The sequence below is a fragment of the Ursus arctos genome, unplaced genomic scaffold, assembly GCF_023065955.2.
Source record: "Ursus arctos isolate Adak ecotype North America unplaced genomic scaffold, UrsArc2.0 scaffold_22, whole genome shotgun sequence".
Classification (NCBI taxonomy): domain Eukaryota; kingdom Metazoa; phylum Chordata; class Mammalia; order Carnivora; family Ursidae; genus Ursus; species Ursus arctos.
Window position 1 is genome coordinate 53815753 of NW_026622897.1, and position 16031 is coordinate 53831783.

The 16031-nt window shown below is 35.9% G+C and overlaps 1 protein-coding gene across 1 annotated transcript in view; it reads right to left on the minus strand.

The window, feature by feature from the left end:
• PPME1 (protein phosphatase methylesterase 1) overlaps positions 1 to 16031 on the minus strand; it is a 72187-nt gene that overhangs the window by 21795 nt on the left and 34361 nt on the right. The window contains exons 4-7 of the mRNA XM_057316703.1: positions 8215 to 8272; positions 7783 to 7834; positions 2510 to 2664; positions 1298 to 1388 (exon numbers count right to left, since the gene is read on the minus strand). Of these exons, the coding sequence (XP_057172686.1) occupies positions 1298 to 1388; positions 2510 to 2664; positions 7783 to 7834; positions 8215 to 8272 (356 nt within the window). The remainder of the gene's footprint in view (positions 1 to 1297; positions 1389 to 2509; positions 2665 to 7782; positions 7835 to 8214; positions 8273 to 16031) is intronic.

A 16031-nucleotide genomic window follows, 5' to 3' on the forward strand; every position in this document is an offset into this window, starting at 1 on the left:
AAAAAAAAAAAAGTTTACTGAATAAAATTAAAAAGTTATTTGGAATCATCTTCTCACTTGTTACTGGGGAAGAAGGCAGGGTGCCTGAGGTACAGGCTGAACTGGCAGCAGCTACATTCTGAAATGCTGTGGCTGCCAAAGAGGGAGAGATCTTTGGTGCTTCTAAGAGAATAGGAATCCTGCATCTCAGTAGTATGAACAAAGGGAGATAGAAGCAACCTCACCAAATACAAACATCATTTTGGCAAGCCATATTTAGCATGAGACCCTCTGTCTTAGAAAAACTACCTAGGCTCTATTTATCAGGTCCTTCATTTCCACTTGATATCTCTGATTCAAAGAACAGATATGTTCTGCCTGCTAAGGCAGTCAGCAGTATGCTGTATGCTATATGGAAATACAAAAGAAATAGAGGCTAGCTTCTGGCCTTATGATGTAGTTGAAAAGCATTAAGACAGACACGGAAATTGACAATATAAGCATATCTTTTAGGGGAGGATTAGAAGACTTAAGAGGTAAACAGTATAATATAATATAGACAGAGGGCTCTAGCAATTTGATTGATTGAGTGATCTGAGTATTTTGGAGGAGTTACAGAAAGGGTCTGGAAAAGGAACTAGAGATGATCTTAAAGAATAAGTAGGAAGATAGGATACTAAAGATATTTTATCCTGAGACTGATTACCTTGTGGGAGACACAGGGTGTTACTCATTTCTGAAATTTCACCCTTTAGCACAAAGTGTTTAATAAATATTTAGTCAAATAATTGATTGAATTAATGAATAAATTAACAACAAAATAGCCTTTACTTATGTGGAAGCCATAGCCAATTCTATCTACGATTTTTATGAAAACTATCCGTAACCCAAATAAAAACTGAGAAAGGAACCTATGCCCCTCCCTTCTGCTTCTCCACCATTTTCTCTGGAACACAGAAGGTGAATCTAGAACCATGAAGCGTCAGAAGTGGAAAAGGCCTTAGAGCCTCATTTAGTCCAGACTTTTACCTCAGAGATGGACATAGCTAGAGAGCAGATGATCCATAATTATTAAAATTCTAGGAGGTACTATAGTGTATTAGAAAAAGTATGGATTTTAGATAACTGGGCCAAGTATGAAATATTTAAATATTAAAACAATATTCTGCTCTTTACATAACTGTTTCCACACATGATGTCACAATAAAGCTAAGGCTTGGAAACTGAACTATTTCTTTGAACTTGGTGCCTGAACTGATGAAAAAGGACAGCTACAATCTAACATTTAAAATACAGACAATATAGATTTGTGGGTTACCTCCATTCAATGGCATTCTCCAGAGACTTGAAGGTTTTAGGACGACCGCGTAAGAAATTCTGCATGCTATTAAGTGCATCCATGGCTGTACCTAGATGTTAAACACATATTTTAACTACAGCACTTAACATATTCTAAGCATTTACACTTACTGGGTTAACCGTGTACATTTGCCCTCAATGAGAGCAGAATTCAGTGATGTTTTGGGGAAAAAAGATGCAGCTTAAGAAAATTCAGAAGACTGATGTGATAGTCAGCTTCTAAGAGGGCCTCCAGTGCTTTTTGCCTCTTCATATTCACTCCCTTGTGTAGTCTTCCCACACTGAATAGGGGCTGACTTTTATAAGCAATGGTGTGACTTCTGAGGCTGCATCATAAAGGACATGGCAGCTTCTTTTTAAATGTTAAATAAAATTAGGGAACATACATACAAATGAAAAATTATGTAGCCACAAAAGATATTTACAAAGAATTCTTGATGACATGGAAACTGATGATATGATTACATAATGTGGGGTGTGGGTGAAATGGGGGAAGGTGTCAAAAGGTACAAACTTCCAGTTATAAAATAAATAAGTCTTGAGGATGTAATGTACAGCATAATGACTATAGTTAAAAATACTGTATTGTATATTTGTTGGTTTTTATAAAGATTTTATATATTTGAGAGAGAGAGAGAGCATGCATGCATGTGAGCATGGGGAAGGGCAGAGGGAGAGAAAGAGAATCTTAAGCAGACTGTGCTGAATACGGAGCCCTACATGGGGCTTGATCTCATGACCCTGAGCTCATGCCCTGAGCCAAAACCATGAGTCGGCTGCTTAAGCAACTGAGCCATCTAGGCACCCCTGTATTGTATATTTGAAGGCTGTTAAGAGAGTAGATCTTAAAAGTGCTCATCACAAGAAAAAAATTTGTAATTATGTGTGGTGATGGATATTAACTACACATACTGTGGTTATCGTTTCACAGTATATACGTATATTGAATCATTACTTTATAATCCTGAAACTAACACAAAATTATATGTCAATTAAAAAATACTTGGGAGTGCCTTTGCTACAAAATAATGTAAGAAAAGGTATAAAGACGGAGGGACATAGTTCAAGATGAGTAGAAATCAACAATAAATTAAAACAAGATAATAATAATCTAGCATGGAGGTCTCTCATAAATCAACGATTTGATTTGGTCAGTACTAAGAAAACTTACCTTCTACAACGTCAATCATACAGAGACCCAGGAGGCTTGGCACCAGATTAGATGATGCTGTGTGGACTGCAATAGCACCCCCCATACTATGTCCAATCAGCATAATTGGAGGAGGGAGGTCCCCATACATGGCTTCAACCACATTGCCAACATCCCTGCAAAGAGAAGGAAAAAAAGCTGAGAATGCTCTCTGACAACACTGTAAAAATTATTTCCCTTCCTAACTCCTTCCTTTGGTCTGTAACTACGAGTCCTAAGACTGTAAAGGTCTACTGGGCCATCCTGCAAATATACCTATGTAAATCTCTTAATATGCCCCCCAGTATCTATATATGTAACCACACATCTAGCTCTTCTGATAAATGGGACTAAGAACCAAAATTTTCTTTTTCCTTTTTTTTTTTTAAGATTTATTTATTTACTTGAGAGAGATCACGAGCAGGAGGGGCAGAATGAGAAGGAGAGGCAGAGAATCTCAAGCAGACCCCATGCTGAGTGTGGAGCCTGACAGGAGCTCAATCCCATGACCCTGAGATGATGACCTCAGCCAAAATCAAGAGTCAGATGCTTAACCAACTGAGCTACCCAGGTGCCCAAGAACCCCAATTTTTTGATTTTCATTTATATCACACTTTCACAGTTCCACATATTTCGTACAATTATATATACCTTTATTTTAAACCTAAGCCTAAAACTAGACAAATAATGTAAGCACCCTATGCCTCAGTTTCCCCAACTTTAAAACAGGAAAACAATTCTATTAAGCATTATAATGTAGTAAAATTTGGAGTCACAAGATGAATTGCAGCCCCAGTTTAATTTTTATTATGTGGCCTTGAGAATGTGATTAACAAGAAAAAAAAAAGATTATGATTTACCATTCCAGATTGCCTTGAAGATTAACTGAAACAGTGAATGAAAACTACTTTGAAAAGTGTAAATGCTATACAAATGTTAATTACTTATAATTTGTCATGTAAGGTTATTTGAAGTATGAACATAAGTGTAAGTATAATGTTCTGAGAAACAACATGTTCAGAGCTAATTTTTTATTGGCTTCTGTCCTAGTCTTTAATTATGAGTGGATCCGTTTAAAAAAGTCAAACCTTAAAGTTCTGAAAATGAGAATTGAAGTAGGAACTTGGGTTTCATTTGTCTATAGGCCCTCTTCACCAGGCAATAGGCAGATATGATATGTTTTTAGAGACCACTGGCTCTACTGTCTTCTTTGGGGAGTGGCTGAGTCAATTAACTTCAAAAGACCGTTTTGTCTTTGCTGGGTGTTATTATATACCTCAAGCACCCACACAGTGTTACCCGGATACAGCACATGTACATATAGGAACACAGCCTTTTGAAGATGATTTCCAGGGTATTCAGAATGGTAAAGACAAATGCTATTAATTATTTCAGAAGGAATTATTGTTAAAAATCTCATAAAACAATTACAGACGTGAATAGGGTAGCTGTAGCATCTGCAGACAATCTGAATGGGAGATAAGGAGGCTCCGCCTAATTTTATAAGTGAAAAAAGTAATAGTTTAATATTTCTGTGGAGTTAAATTTAAAGTTAAAACTTTTGGTTAGTAACAACTATAATAAAGTAAAAGGATGTTACAGAAGATTATCTAAGTACAGGTCTCCTTAAAATGCTCAGTAACTGAGTTGCATGGGTTCTGTGATATCTGCTTCATGCATGTGTGAAGGTGGACAGGGTCTGAAACAAACCAACTCCATAATGTATCTAAGCCTAGGAAAGGTATATTTCATCCAGGTAAAAAGTAGTTATGATCAATCACTTGATCATTTACCACTAGGAGAAATTTATTCTTATTAAGGTTAGCCAAACTACCAAGATTAGTGCCTTGAGACACGTTCTGAAGTTCCAGAAAAATAAAACAAAGATGAAGTAGTAGATGTTATCTATAAAACTAGCCTGTAACTGGACATACCACCGTTTTGGCAGAGGCTTTATAAGGAGATTCTAGGGGCGCCTGGGTGGCTCAGTCGTTTTAAGAGTCTGCCTTCGGCTCAGACCATGATCCCAGGGTCCTGGGATCAAGCCCCGAATCGGGCTCCGTGCTCAGCAGGAAGCCTGCTTCTCCCCTCGCCCACTCCCCCTGCTTGTGTTCCCTCTCCCGCTGTGTCTCTCTCTGTCAAATAAATAAATAAAATCTTAAAAAAAAAAAAAAGGAGATTCTATCATGCTTATTAATACTGGGTTCATTTCCTGAGAAGCAATATAGCATATCACAGACATAACAGAAAAAGAATATTGGAGCAACCTGAGCTCAAATCTTGGTTCTTCTACTTTCAGTGGAATTGGCTGAGGTTCTGAAGTTGATACACAAGGCAAAAGTTGTGCTGTCAGTACTATGTGAAAATCCCATTAATTGTCCATTAAATATGCCCATTTTGAGATTTGTTTCAGAGTGACTGAATTTAGAAATCATATAAATGTTTTATTGCTCTATTTCACAAGAATCCAAATTATTGGCTGTTCTGATTCTTGGTTATCATCTTCATCATTCTAGATAGTCTTAATTATCTATTTTTTTTTTGACTTTTGTTAAAAGTTGTCAGTTTATTGTCTCTCGGCTCCAATTCACCCTTCATTGCATATTCTCCCAAATTGGATCTGAGGCCTTTAAATAGTTTTTCCTTTCCAGCTGGCATGATGTTAGGCTTTATCAGTAGAGGGCGCAAGAGACACACTGCAGAAAGAAGGTTCTGCTCCTGGTTCCTGTGCATTACTCGACAAGCTCCTGAAGCCTGTGCTCCTCTGGCACCCAGGTCCTGCAGCATGGGAAGTCCCACAGCACAACAGCTTCCCTTGTGCCCAAATCCTGCAGCACAGGTGGTTTCTCTAGCATACCATCCCCCCATGCCCAATTTTTTCCCTAGCCTTATTGAGGTAAAATTATCATAGAAAAAATGATTAAAAATTGGCATATATATTTATATATCTGTGTTACCATCACCATGATTAATAAACACTTCCAGAAGTTTCTTTGTGTGTGAGTGTGGGTATGGTAAGAACACTTAACATGAGATCTACCCTCCTAACAATCTTTTAAGTACACAGTTCCCTCATTAAGTACAGGCACTATGTTGTTTAGTAGATCTCTGGAACCACCCTCAATATTTTTGTTGCAGAGTACCTCTGGTGAGACAGCTCTCTGTGAACAGCTTTCCCTGCACCCTAGAGGGCAGATATCTGGCAGAGTTCTGCCAACATGGCATCCAAGAGACTTCTCTGTCTTCAATAAGCCACAGTCATGACCTCTACAACGAGGTCTAAATCTCAACCTCTTCCATCAGTGTTCCATCTCTGCCCAAGGGGATTGTGGCAGCTGCTTACATCTGCTATTCTTATGTTCTTTCTTTTTTGAAACAATTTTCTAGATTTATTGAGGTATAACTGATAAATAAAATTGTAATATATTTAAAGTGTACAATGTGATGATGTGATGTATGGATACATTGTGAAATGACTCCCACAATCAAGTTAATTAAACATATATTCTTTAATATTCTCTCTACTTCTCACTAGTAATTTCCATTACTCCAATTCCCTATTACAGTTAACAAATCTTCATATTAAACTTGCCCTGTTCAAATTCCTATGTGGTTTTTTTTCCCCTGATTGTCCCAGACTGATACACTATTAGGCAATGTATCCTTAAAATACCCAGTTAATTCCTCAAATTCCTGTGGAACGTCATCCAAGCCATCATAACTCTTTGGCAGCCTGGCCACTGAGATATATCTCACTTTTTTGTCAGTAGTCAGGAAACCCTCTAAATCCTTAAAAATTGTTCACAAATCTTTCTATAGGTATCACCAACATACTTAATTATTTTGGACTTTATTGTTCTCACATTACAAAGGCATTAGGAATAACTCAGAGAACAGATTCTTAGCTCCCTTTTCATGGTTTCTCAGGAATATGTTCATTGAATGGAATGGTATCATACATTGTTATTTCTCTGTCTTTCTCTCTGCCAAGCACTACAGTCGAATGACCACAACTCTCTCTACTAACTGTGTGACCTCATACAGTTATTCAATCTGAGTTAGTGTCCTCGTTGGTTTAAAAAAAAAAAAGATAATATCTGCACTACAGAATTAATAATGTGGATAATTAAAATAAATAACTTAAATAATTTATTCTTTTTTTAAAAAAAGATTTATTTATTTTAGAGAGAGAGTGCAGTGGGGGGGGGAGAGAATCACAAGTAGACTCCCTGCTAAGCGTGGAGCCTGACATGGGACTTGATCTCATGACTCTGAGATCATGACCTGAGCTGAAACCAAGAGTTGGATGCTTAACCAACTGTGCCACCCAGGCGTCCCAATAAATTATTTATTCTTAATAAATACCCAATATACACTTAATAAAGCCTGGAAGACAGCACATAAATAGCACCTACAATAAACCTATAGCCACATGAGTTTGAGTTCTGAAGGGAAACACAGTTTACTCTTGGATTAAAGCCGCTAAAGTAGGAACAGACAAGATATTTTTGGCTAAAGTTGGTCAAATACTTCAGAGACCATGTATTAAAGCAGGGTAGTTAGAAGAATCCTGTTTACAATACAGGTCAGTGGTTCCCAAACACCAGTCACAGGACTGACTGCATAAGATTTCTTTATATAGCTTTATCAAAATATAAATAAATGCCCAGATCCCCCTGGTAGAAACACTAATTCAGCACGTCTGGGATAAGGCAAAATCATCTGTATTTTAATCACTTCTTAAGTGATTCTAATGAGTGACCAGGTCTGAAGCCATTGTATATACTGCCACCATCTTGTACTTTTGAGGTCCAGGGTATAATTAATTATTCTTTAATACCTTGTTCTTGTCCTACTAAGAAGCTGGACAAAGAACGTGGGCAGGATACCTTAAGAACATCTTACAAGACAGGGCCTTTTGTATACATTCACTTTCCAAGCGTAAGTTCCCAATAGATATCGAGATTCTATTCAACTCTGTCAATAGAAGAAAACTTTGCAAAAGGCAACACAAACTCAAAGAATTTTCAATTGCTTTATGTGAGGACTATAACACTGAATATATCAAGAAAGATGGAGGTTTCTTTCAAGTTTAAATACTAAGGAGACACCAAATGCAGAGGAAAGACAACACAAGTAAAATTTTCTCTACACTAATTATTGTCCAACAATCTCACTAGGAGAGTAATAGTTATACTATCATTTATAATAGAAATGGAAGCCAGGTGACGTATAAACAATATTACATTACTTACTTTGCCATTGTTTCTGCAGACAGGTCTTCAGAATTCTTGACTTTTGTTTCACCTAAAAAGAAAATATTTAAAAAATAAAATTCCTAGTGAGAGGAATTATAAAAGCAAGAGTATTCTCTTTCAAAAAATCTCATTTTGGGGAATGAAATGCAGACTTTATAATTGTGTAGGATGGGCTTAGCAAGGATTTTCTATGTTACAGATGCATCTTTATAGTTGGCCACCTTAAGGAAGACGTAATTACAGTAGCCTAGCAAAGACTTATCCATATTCCTTATACATCACCAGCATCAGAATTTGGTTACATTAAAGGACATTTTTAAAAGCTAAATAACAACATATATGTGTGTGTGTGTATTCATAAAATATCTTTTATAGAAACTAAGACTTCCCTCAAAGAGCCCAAAAGGAACAGGTAAGAACATCACTCACCATGACCTCGCAGATCTAAAGCCACAATCCTACACTGAACCCTACTAATGATCGCCGCCTAGGAAGATAAGAAAAATCTGGGTTAGCAAATCTTTCCCCATCACCAATGATAACTTTGTTGAATGAACTGCCATCAGAATTCAAGAATCTCAAAATAATCAAAGGAAGACGTTTCACTTTTTTTTCTTATTTCAGTACAGCTGACATACATTGTTACATTAGTTTCAGGTGTATAACACAGTGATTTGACAAGTTTATACATTATGTTATGTTCACCACATACAACACTATTACAGTATCATTGACTATATGCTGTGCCTTTTATTCCTGTGACTTACTCAGTCCCTAACTGGAAGCCTGTATCTCCCACTCCCCTTCACCCACTTTGCCCATGCCCCCATCTCCACTCCTCCGGCAACCATCAGTTTATTCTATTTACAGCTCTGATTCTGCTTCTTGTTTGTTAATTCATTCTTTTTTTAGAGTCCACATATGAATGGCATCATACGGTATTTGTCTTTCCCAGTCTGACTTATTTCACTTAGCATAACACCCTCTAGATCTAAACATGTTGTCATAAATGGCATGATCTCATTCTTTTTTTATGGCTAATATTATGGTATTATGGTAATATTAGCCATAATATTCATAATATATTATTATTAGCTAATATTATGAATATTATGGTAATATTCCATTGTGTGATATATCACATCTTCCTTATCCATTTGTCTAGTGATGGACACTTAGGTCACTTCTATATCTTGGCTATTGTAAATAATGATGCAATAAACTTAGGGGTGCATATATCTTTTCAAATTAATGTTTTCATTTTCTTTGGGTAAATACACAGGAGTGGAATTATTGGATATATGGTATTTCTACTCTTAATTTTTTGAGGAACCTCCATACTGTTTTCCACAGCAGCTATACCAATTTACATTCCCACCAACAGTATACAATAGATACAGAAAAGGCATTCGACAAAATTCAACATCCATTCATGACAAAAACTCTCAACAAAGTGGGTTTAGAAGGAACGTGACTCAATATAATAAAGCCCAAATATGAAAAACTACGGCTAACATCATACTCAATGGTAAAAAAAGCTGAGAGCTCTTCCTCTAAGATCAGGAACAAGACAAAAATGCTCACTCTTGCCACTTTTGTTCAACAGAGTACTGGACGTACTAGCCACAGAAATCAAATTATATTCCCACTAACAGTGCACAAGGGTTACCTTTTGTCTACAGTCCTTCCGATGCTTTTCTCTTGTCTTTTTGATAATAGCCATTCCAACAGTTGTGACGTGATAATTCATTGTGGTTTTGATTTGCATTTTCCTGATGATTAGTGATGTTGAACATCTTTGCATGTACCTGTTGGCCATTTGTATATCATCTTTGGAAAAATGTCTATTCAAGTCTTTTGTCCATTTTTTAACTGGATTTTTATTGTTATTGAGTTACATGGATTCCTTACATATTTTGGATATTAAGCACTTATCAGATAGATGGTTTGCAAATGTTTTCTCCCATTCTGTAGGTTGCGTTTTCATTTTGCTGATAGTTTTTTTTTTTTTTTTTTTGGCTACACAGAAGCTTTGGGGTTTGATGTACTTCCACTTGTTTCTTTTTGCTTTTGTTGCTTGTGCTTTTGCTGTCATACCCAAAAAATCATTGCCAAAACCAATGTCAACGGGCTTTCCCCCTATGTTTTCTTCTAGTAGTTTTATAGGTTCAGGTCTTACATTTAAATCTTTAATCCATTTCAAGTTAATTTTTGTGAGGGATTACAAGTAATTTTTGTAAGATAGGAGTCCAATTTCATTCTGCATGTGGTTATCCAGTTTTCTCAACACCACTTATTGAAGAGACTATCCTTTCTCCATTGAGTCTTCTTGGCTCCCCTGTCAAATATTAATCATAAATGTGTAGCTTTATTTCTGAGGTCCTGATTCTGTCCCATTGGCCTATGTGTCTATTTTTAAGCCAGTACCATACTGCTTTGATTACTATAGCTTTGGATTCAAATATGAAATCAGGAATTGTGATGCCTGGCTTCTTCTTTCTAAGGATTGTTTTGGCTATTCAGTATCTTTTGCTGTTCTACACAACTTCAAGGAATTTTTTTTTCTATTTCTGTGGAAAGTGTCATTGGAATTTTGACAGGTATTGCATTGAATCTGTAGATGGCTTTGGGTAGTATGAACATCTCAACAATATTAATTCTTCTGATCCATGAACATGGGGTACCTTTCCATTGTGTCTTCTTCAATTTCTTTCATCAATGTCTTGTGATTTTCAGTACACAGATCTTTCACCTCCTTGCTTAAATTTATTCCTAAGTATTCTATTTATTTGCTATCGTAAATAGGATTGTTTTCTTTTTCCGATGGTTCAATGTTAGTGTATTAAACCACATTTAAAAAATCAGCTAGGGGTGCACCTGGCTGGCTCGGTTGGAGGAGCATGCAACTCTTGATCTTGGAGTTGTGAGTTCAAGCACCAAATTGTGGGTAGACATTATTTAAAACAAGTTAATAAAACTTTTTAGGACTCACCTAGAAAAGCAAGTCTGTTTCTACTTTTATTACTCTAATGAATATCTTTAAAGAGAATAATAGACTGAAATTCTACTATACTTTGCTATTTGTTACTGAAAGCTAATTTATAAGAGTTAATTAACACAGTTTGGTGGTAGTAAAGCCTTCAATGCCAAAACAAATCTGTATTCTGGAAATAAAATTAAGTGGCAGGGTGCTTGGGTGGCTCAGTCGGTAAAGCATCTGCCTTCAGCTCAGATCATGATCTCAGGGTCCTAGGATTGAGCCCCGCATCAGGCTCCCCACTCAGTAGGAAGTCTCCTTGTCCCTCTGCCTCTGCCCTTCCTCCTGCTCATGCTCTAATAAATAAAAAATCTTTAAAAAATTAAGTGGCAAAGATACTGTCAAATTAGCTTTATTGCTTTACATTTTAAAAAAGGAAAATATTCATTTGAATGGAGTAATTGTCAATTCCAAATTTATCTTGAAAGCAATAATTTATGATCTATGTGCCTGTCATTAAACACTGACAATAATGTAAAAAACAGCTTTCCATTCACTTATTTAACAAATCTTTCTATACTACATCTTTTTAAAATCTGGCACCAATTGAGTAATGTGGTTACAGTATAAAAAAGATGGGAAACATTCCTGCTCTCATAATGTTTACATCCTAGTGTGGCAAATGCAGACTAGAAAACAATGAAAGAACTAAATAAATTCAGAGAGTAACATGTTTTATAAATAATGAAAAAGTGTCAGAGCATGTCCATAATAATTATTCTCTTTAAAGGTATTCATTAGAGTAACAGAAGTAGAAACAGACTTGCAAATGGCAAGATTTCATTCTTTTTGATGGCTGAGTAATATTCCTCTCTCTCTCTCTCTCTCTCTCTCTCTCTCTCTCTGTGTGTGTGTGTGTGTGTGTACACATCTTCTTCATCCATTCATCCATCAATGGACATCTAGGCTCTTTCCATAGTTTGGCCATGTGGACACTGCTGCTATAAACATTGGGGTGCATGTGCCCCTTCCAATCACTATGTTTGTATCCTTTGGATAAATACTTAGTAGTGCAATTGCTGGGCCATAGGGTAGCTCTATTTTTAACTTTTTGAGAAACCTCCATCCATCCTGTTTTCCAGAGTGGCTGCACCAGTCACTCTGGAAAAGGGTTTCCCTTTCTCCACATCCTCACCAACATCTGTTGTTCCCTGAGTTGTTAATCTTAGTGATTCTGACAGGTATAAGGTGGTATCTCATTGTAGTTCTGATTTATATTTCCCTGATGCTGAGTGATGTTGAGCATTCTTTCATGTGTCTATTAGCCATTTGTATGTCTTCTTTGGGGAAGTGTCTCTTCATGTCTTCTCATTTCTTGACTGGATTTTTTGTTTTTGGGGTGTTGAGTTTGATGAGTTCTGCATAGATTTTGGATACAAGCCCCTTATCTTTTCCCATTCTGTTGGTTGTCTTTTAGTTTTGTTGACTGTTTCCTTTGCTGTGCAAAACCTTTTTATCCTGATGAAGTCCCAATAGTTCATTTTTGCTTTTGTGTCCCTTGCCAAGATTTATTTACTTAAAGGAGAGAGAGAAAGCGTGCATGTGCACACAAGGAGGGGAGGGGCAGAGGCAGAGAATATTCAAGTAGTCTCCCCACTTAACATGGAGCCCATTATGGGGCTCGATCTCATGATTCACAAGATCATGACCTTAGCTGAAACTGAGAGTTGGATGCTCAACTGACTGAGCCACCCAGCCACCCTGTTTTTTGGGTAGTTTTTTGATTACTGATTCAATTTTTTTTTCCTTGTAATTGGTTTATTCAGATTTTCTATTTCTTCCTAGTTCAGTTTTGGAAGATAGTATGTTTCTAGGAATTTATCCATTTATTCTATGTTGTCCAGTTTGCTGCATGTAATTTTTCATAGTATTTTCTTATAATCCTTTGTATTTCATGTGGTATCAGTTTTTACCTCTCTCTCATTTCTGATTTTACCTATTTGCATCCTTTCTATTTTTTCTTGATGAGTCTGGTAAGGATTTGTCAATTTTGTTTATCTGAAATTTTCAAAGAACCCACTCTTGATTTCATTGCTTTTTTATTGTTCTTTTAGTCTCTACATCTTGTACTTCTGCTCTGATCTTTATTATTTCCTTTCTTCTGCTCACCTTGGGCTTTGTTTGCTCTTCTTTTTCTAGTTCCTTTAGGTGTAAGATTAGACTGTTTTGAGTTTTTTTCCTTGTTTCTTCAGATAGGCCTACATTGCTATATAATTCCCTCTTAGAACAGCTTTTGCTGTGTCCCAGAGATTTTATGGCTTTTACTTCTTGTGGTTAACTTTTAAAAGTTAAACTGCCCCAACATCATATATGAATGTTCTTAAGGTTTGTTTTTTTAATTCAGTAGTTTAATCCATTTGGATTGTTATTTTTGTTGTATATTAAATTTTGTTTTATATATGGGGTTATTTCTTTATTCTTTCTCCAAATACCACACCATTGATAGTTTTAGAATATCTTTTGATATGTGAGAGGGCAAGTCCCTTCTCACTCTTTTCACTCTTTTTCAAAATTATCTTGGTCATCACTGGGCATGTATTCTTGTGTGTATATTTTAGAGTTTGTTGATCAAGTCTCATGAAAAATACAACTGAGATTTTAACAAGTTTATCAGATTCATACAGGAACATAATTTACTTGCCTATTCAGTGAAGTTTATCCTTCTGTGAAGTTTAATGTTTTCTCCATAAATGTCTTACATTTTTTAAAAATAAGGCTTATTCCCAGATATTTTATAGTTTTGTTGCTCTTATGAATAGGATCATTTTTCCTGTCATATTTCCAAATTTAGAAAGTGCTAATACTTAGAAAAGGCAGATTTTAAGATACTGACTTTGTAAACTCTGGCTTAACTAGTAGTTTGTCAGCTGGTTTTCCAGGAAGACAATATTTTAAAATAATGACAATTCTCATTCTTTTCAAACTTTTAAACTCATTTTTCTTTCTAGTTTTATTGTTTGGCCAGAACCTCCAATATAAATGTTGGAAAAAGCATCCTTATCTTGTCCCTGACTTTAAAGGAACGTGTCTAATGTTTCACCACTAAGTATATTTATATAATTTTCTGGTATATAATAAAGTTAAGGAAGTTATTCACCTATTCCCAGTTGCCAAGAGTTTGCAAACTGAGTACTGTATTTGATCAAGACCTTTTTTGGTATCAAGTGAACTGAGAGATTAATTACACTGATAACATTTTCTAATGCTGGACCACTCTCAGATTTCCTATGATAAAACCTAGTTGGTTACAGTGTATTATTATTTTACTATGTTACTGGATTCAATCTGCTGTTATTTAGGATTTTGCATCTATTTTATAACTGAAATTGATTCCTAGCTTTCCTGAATTTTTGTGGCCTAGTTTTGGTATTAGACTGATGCTACATTCATAAATAAATAGGGTGGCTTAAAACAGTACTATTCTAAGTATTGTTTTTACATGGTGAAAAAATTTAATTAAACATTCTCCTTCTGGGGAGAAATTAACATTCCATAAGATATCAGATACTTAGAATTGTGTAATACAAGAAAAGCTTTTTAACTAGCCTGCCTGCCTCCATTTGTGTCTCTGGCCCAATCCATTAGGTATAGTATGTTGATTAACAACCTTCAATAACTTATTGCCTAAAACAGTGACACTCAATTAGACGTAGGTAGAGGTCTATCAAAATATTCAACTTCCCAGAACTTTCCAGTCTGGATGTGTTTGTGATTATTTCAAGCGAAACATGCTTTCCATATCCCCTCCCTAATTTTGACATGCCTAAGATATATTTAATGTGGCTATGGATGTGGAAGTGTTTAAAAACAGTTCCCTCTACTATTACCCCGAACTAAAGACAGGGTGTAATTCCCCAGCCTGGTATAAAAGGCCCTCCCATAATTCTGCCCCTGTGATCTCTCTAGTCACTTCTTTTCCTGTTCCCCACCCTCATACTTTAGACCCAAGCTACTTATAATTTCCAGTACATACTTCATTGTTACAGTCTTCACTGCTTTTGCATTTCTCTCTCCTTCGAATGCCTTCTTTACTAATTCAACTTTTATTCAGTCTTCAAAACCTAGTTCAGATGTCCTCTTTCTTAATGAAACTTTCCTTATGGTCCCCTCAGTCATCACCAGAGTTCATCATTCCTTTCTCTGATACTTTTCTATCTTGTATATAGATGCTATAAATTTATCTAAAACTGAGTGCTTGAGTCAAGCACTTTATCAAGAGGCTCATATCTTTTGCTTATTCTATTTCCCTATTGACTTAGGTGGCATTATACCCATTTTACAGATTGAGAAACTAAAGCTTGACAGATTAAGCTGTTTTGAGATTCAAACACATTTGTTTGAGATGAAAGCTTAATTTTTTTGTGTTATTTGTATACATGTACCATCTTCATTTCTCCTATTCCTCTTTAGACTTAAAACATCGTACAAACAAGAGGATAGGGTGTGTTTAATTCTCCACTGTATCCATAGCACCTAACATAATGCCTGGTACAAAGCAGGGATTTAACAGGTTATTTCCTGATTAGTTGATCTTATTAACAAGTGAATTCTCATTTTTCTATCCTTAGTAACCCAGCACAAAACCTGGATTATAGAATATACTCAGTAATTATTTGCTAATGTGAACTGAATTAGCCGGAAGAAGAAACAGAAATCAGCAGACACTTCAGATTCAATTCACACTTGGTTGGTTCCAGGTCCCTCAGAGTTAACCAAAGCTGAAAACAACTGAAGACTGGCAAAATCTAGCCTTCTGAGGCTGCACGTGCTAATGAGATACCACTGCCCCTCTCCTGCTGTCAAACTTCAATTTCTGCTTAGTTCTGGATTCTCCAACAGCAATTAGACCAGTCTGTTATACCCAGTACTTGCTGATGGGTGAAGGCTACAGAGTCCTAAGTATAACCCACTAAATATGATCATTATAGTACCAACTATAGTAACAACTACTTTATTGGATATAATCAAGGTATAAAGGATTCCAAAAAACTAATTTTCTAGAAACCTAAAGCCAATCCTTTAAAACACCATAATTTCTATTAGTTACAACTCTTTGCTAGTTCCACAAAAATACTATATATATATGTGTGTGTATATATATATATTTTTAAATATCCTTTTCTCCTGTTACTAAAGCCAAAGTAGAAATGCTTTCTCTTGATAGCTATGAGGATTTCTTTGAGTGCCTCTCTGGCTCACCCTCCAAAAA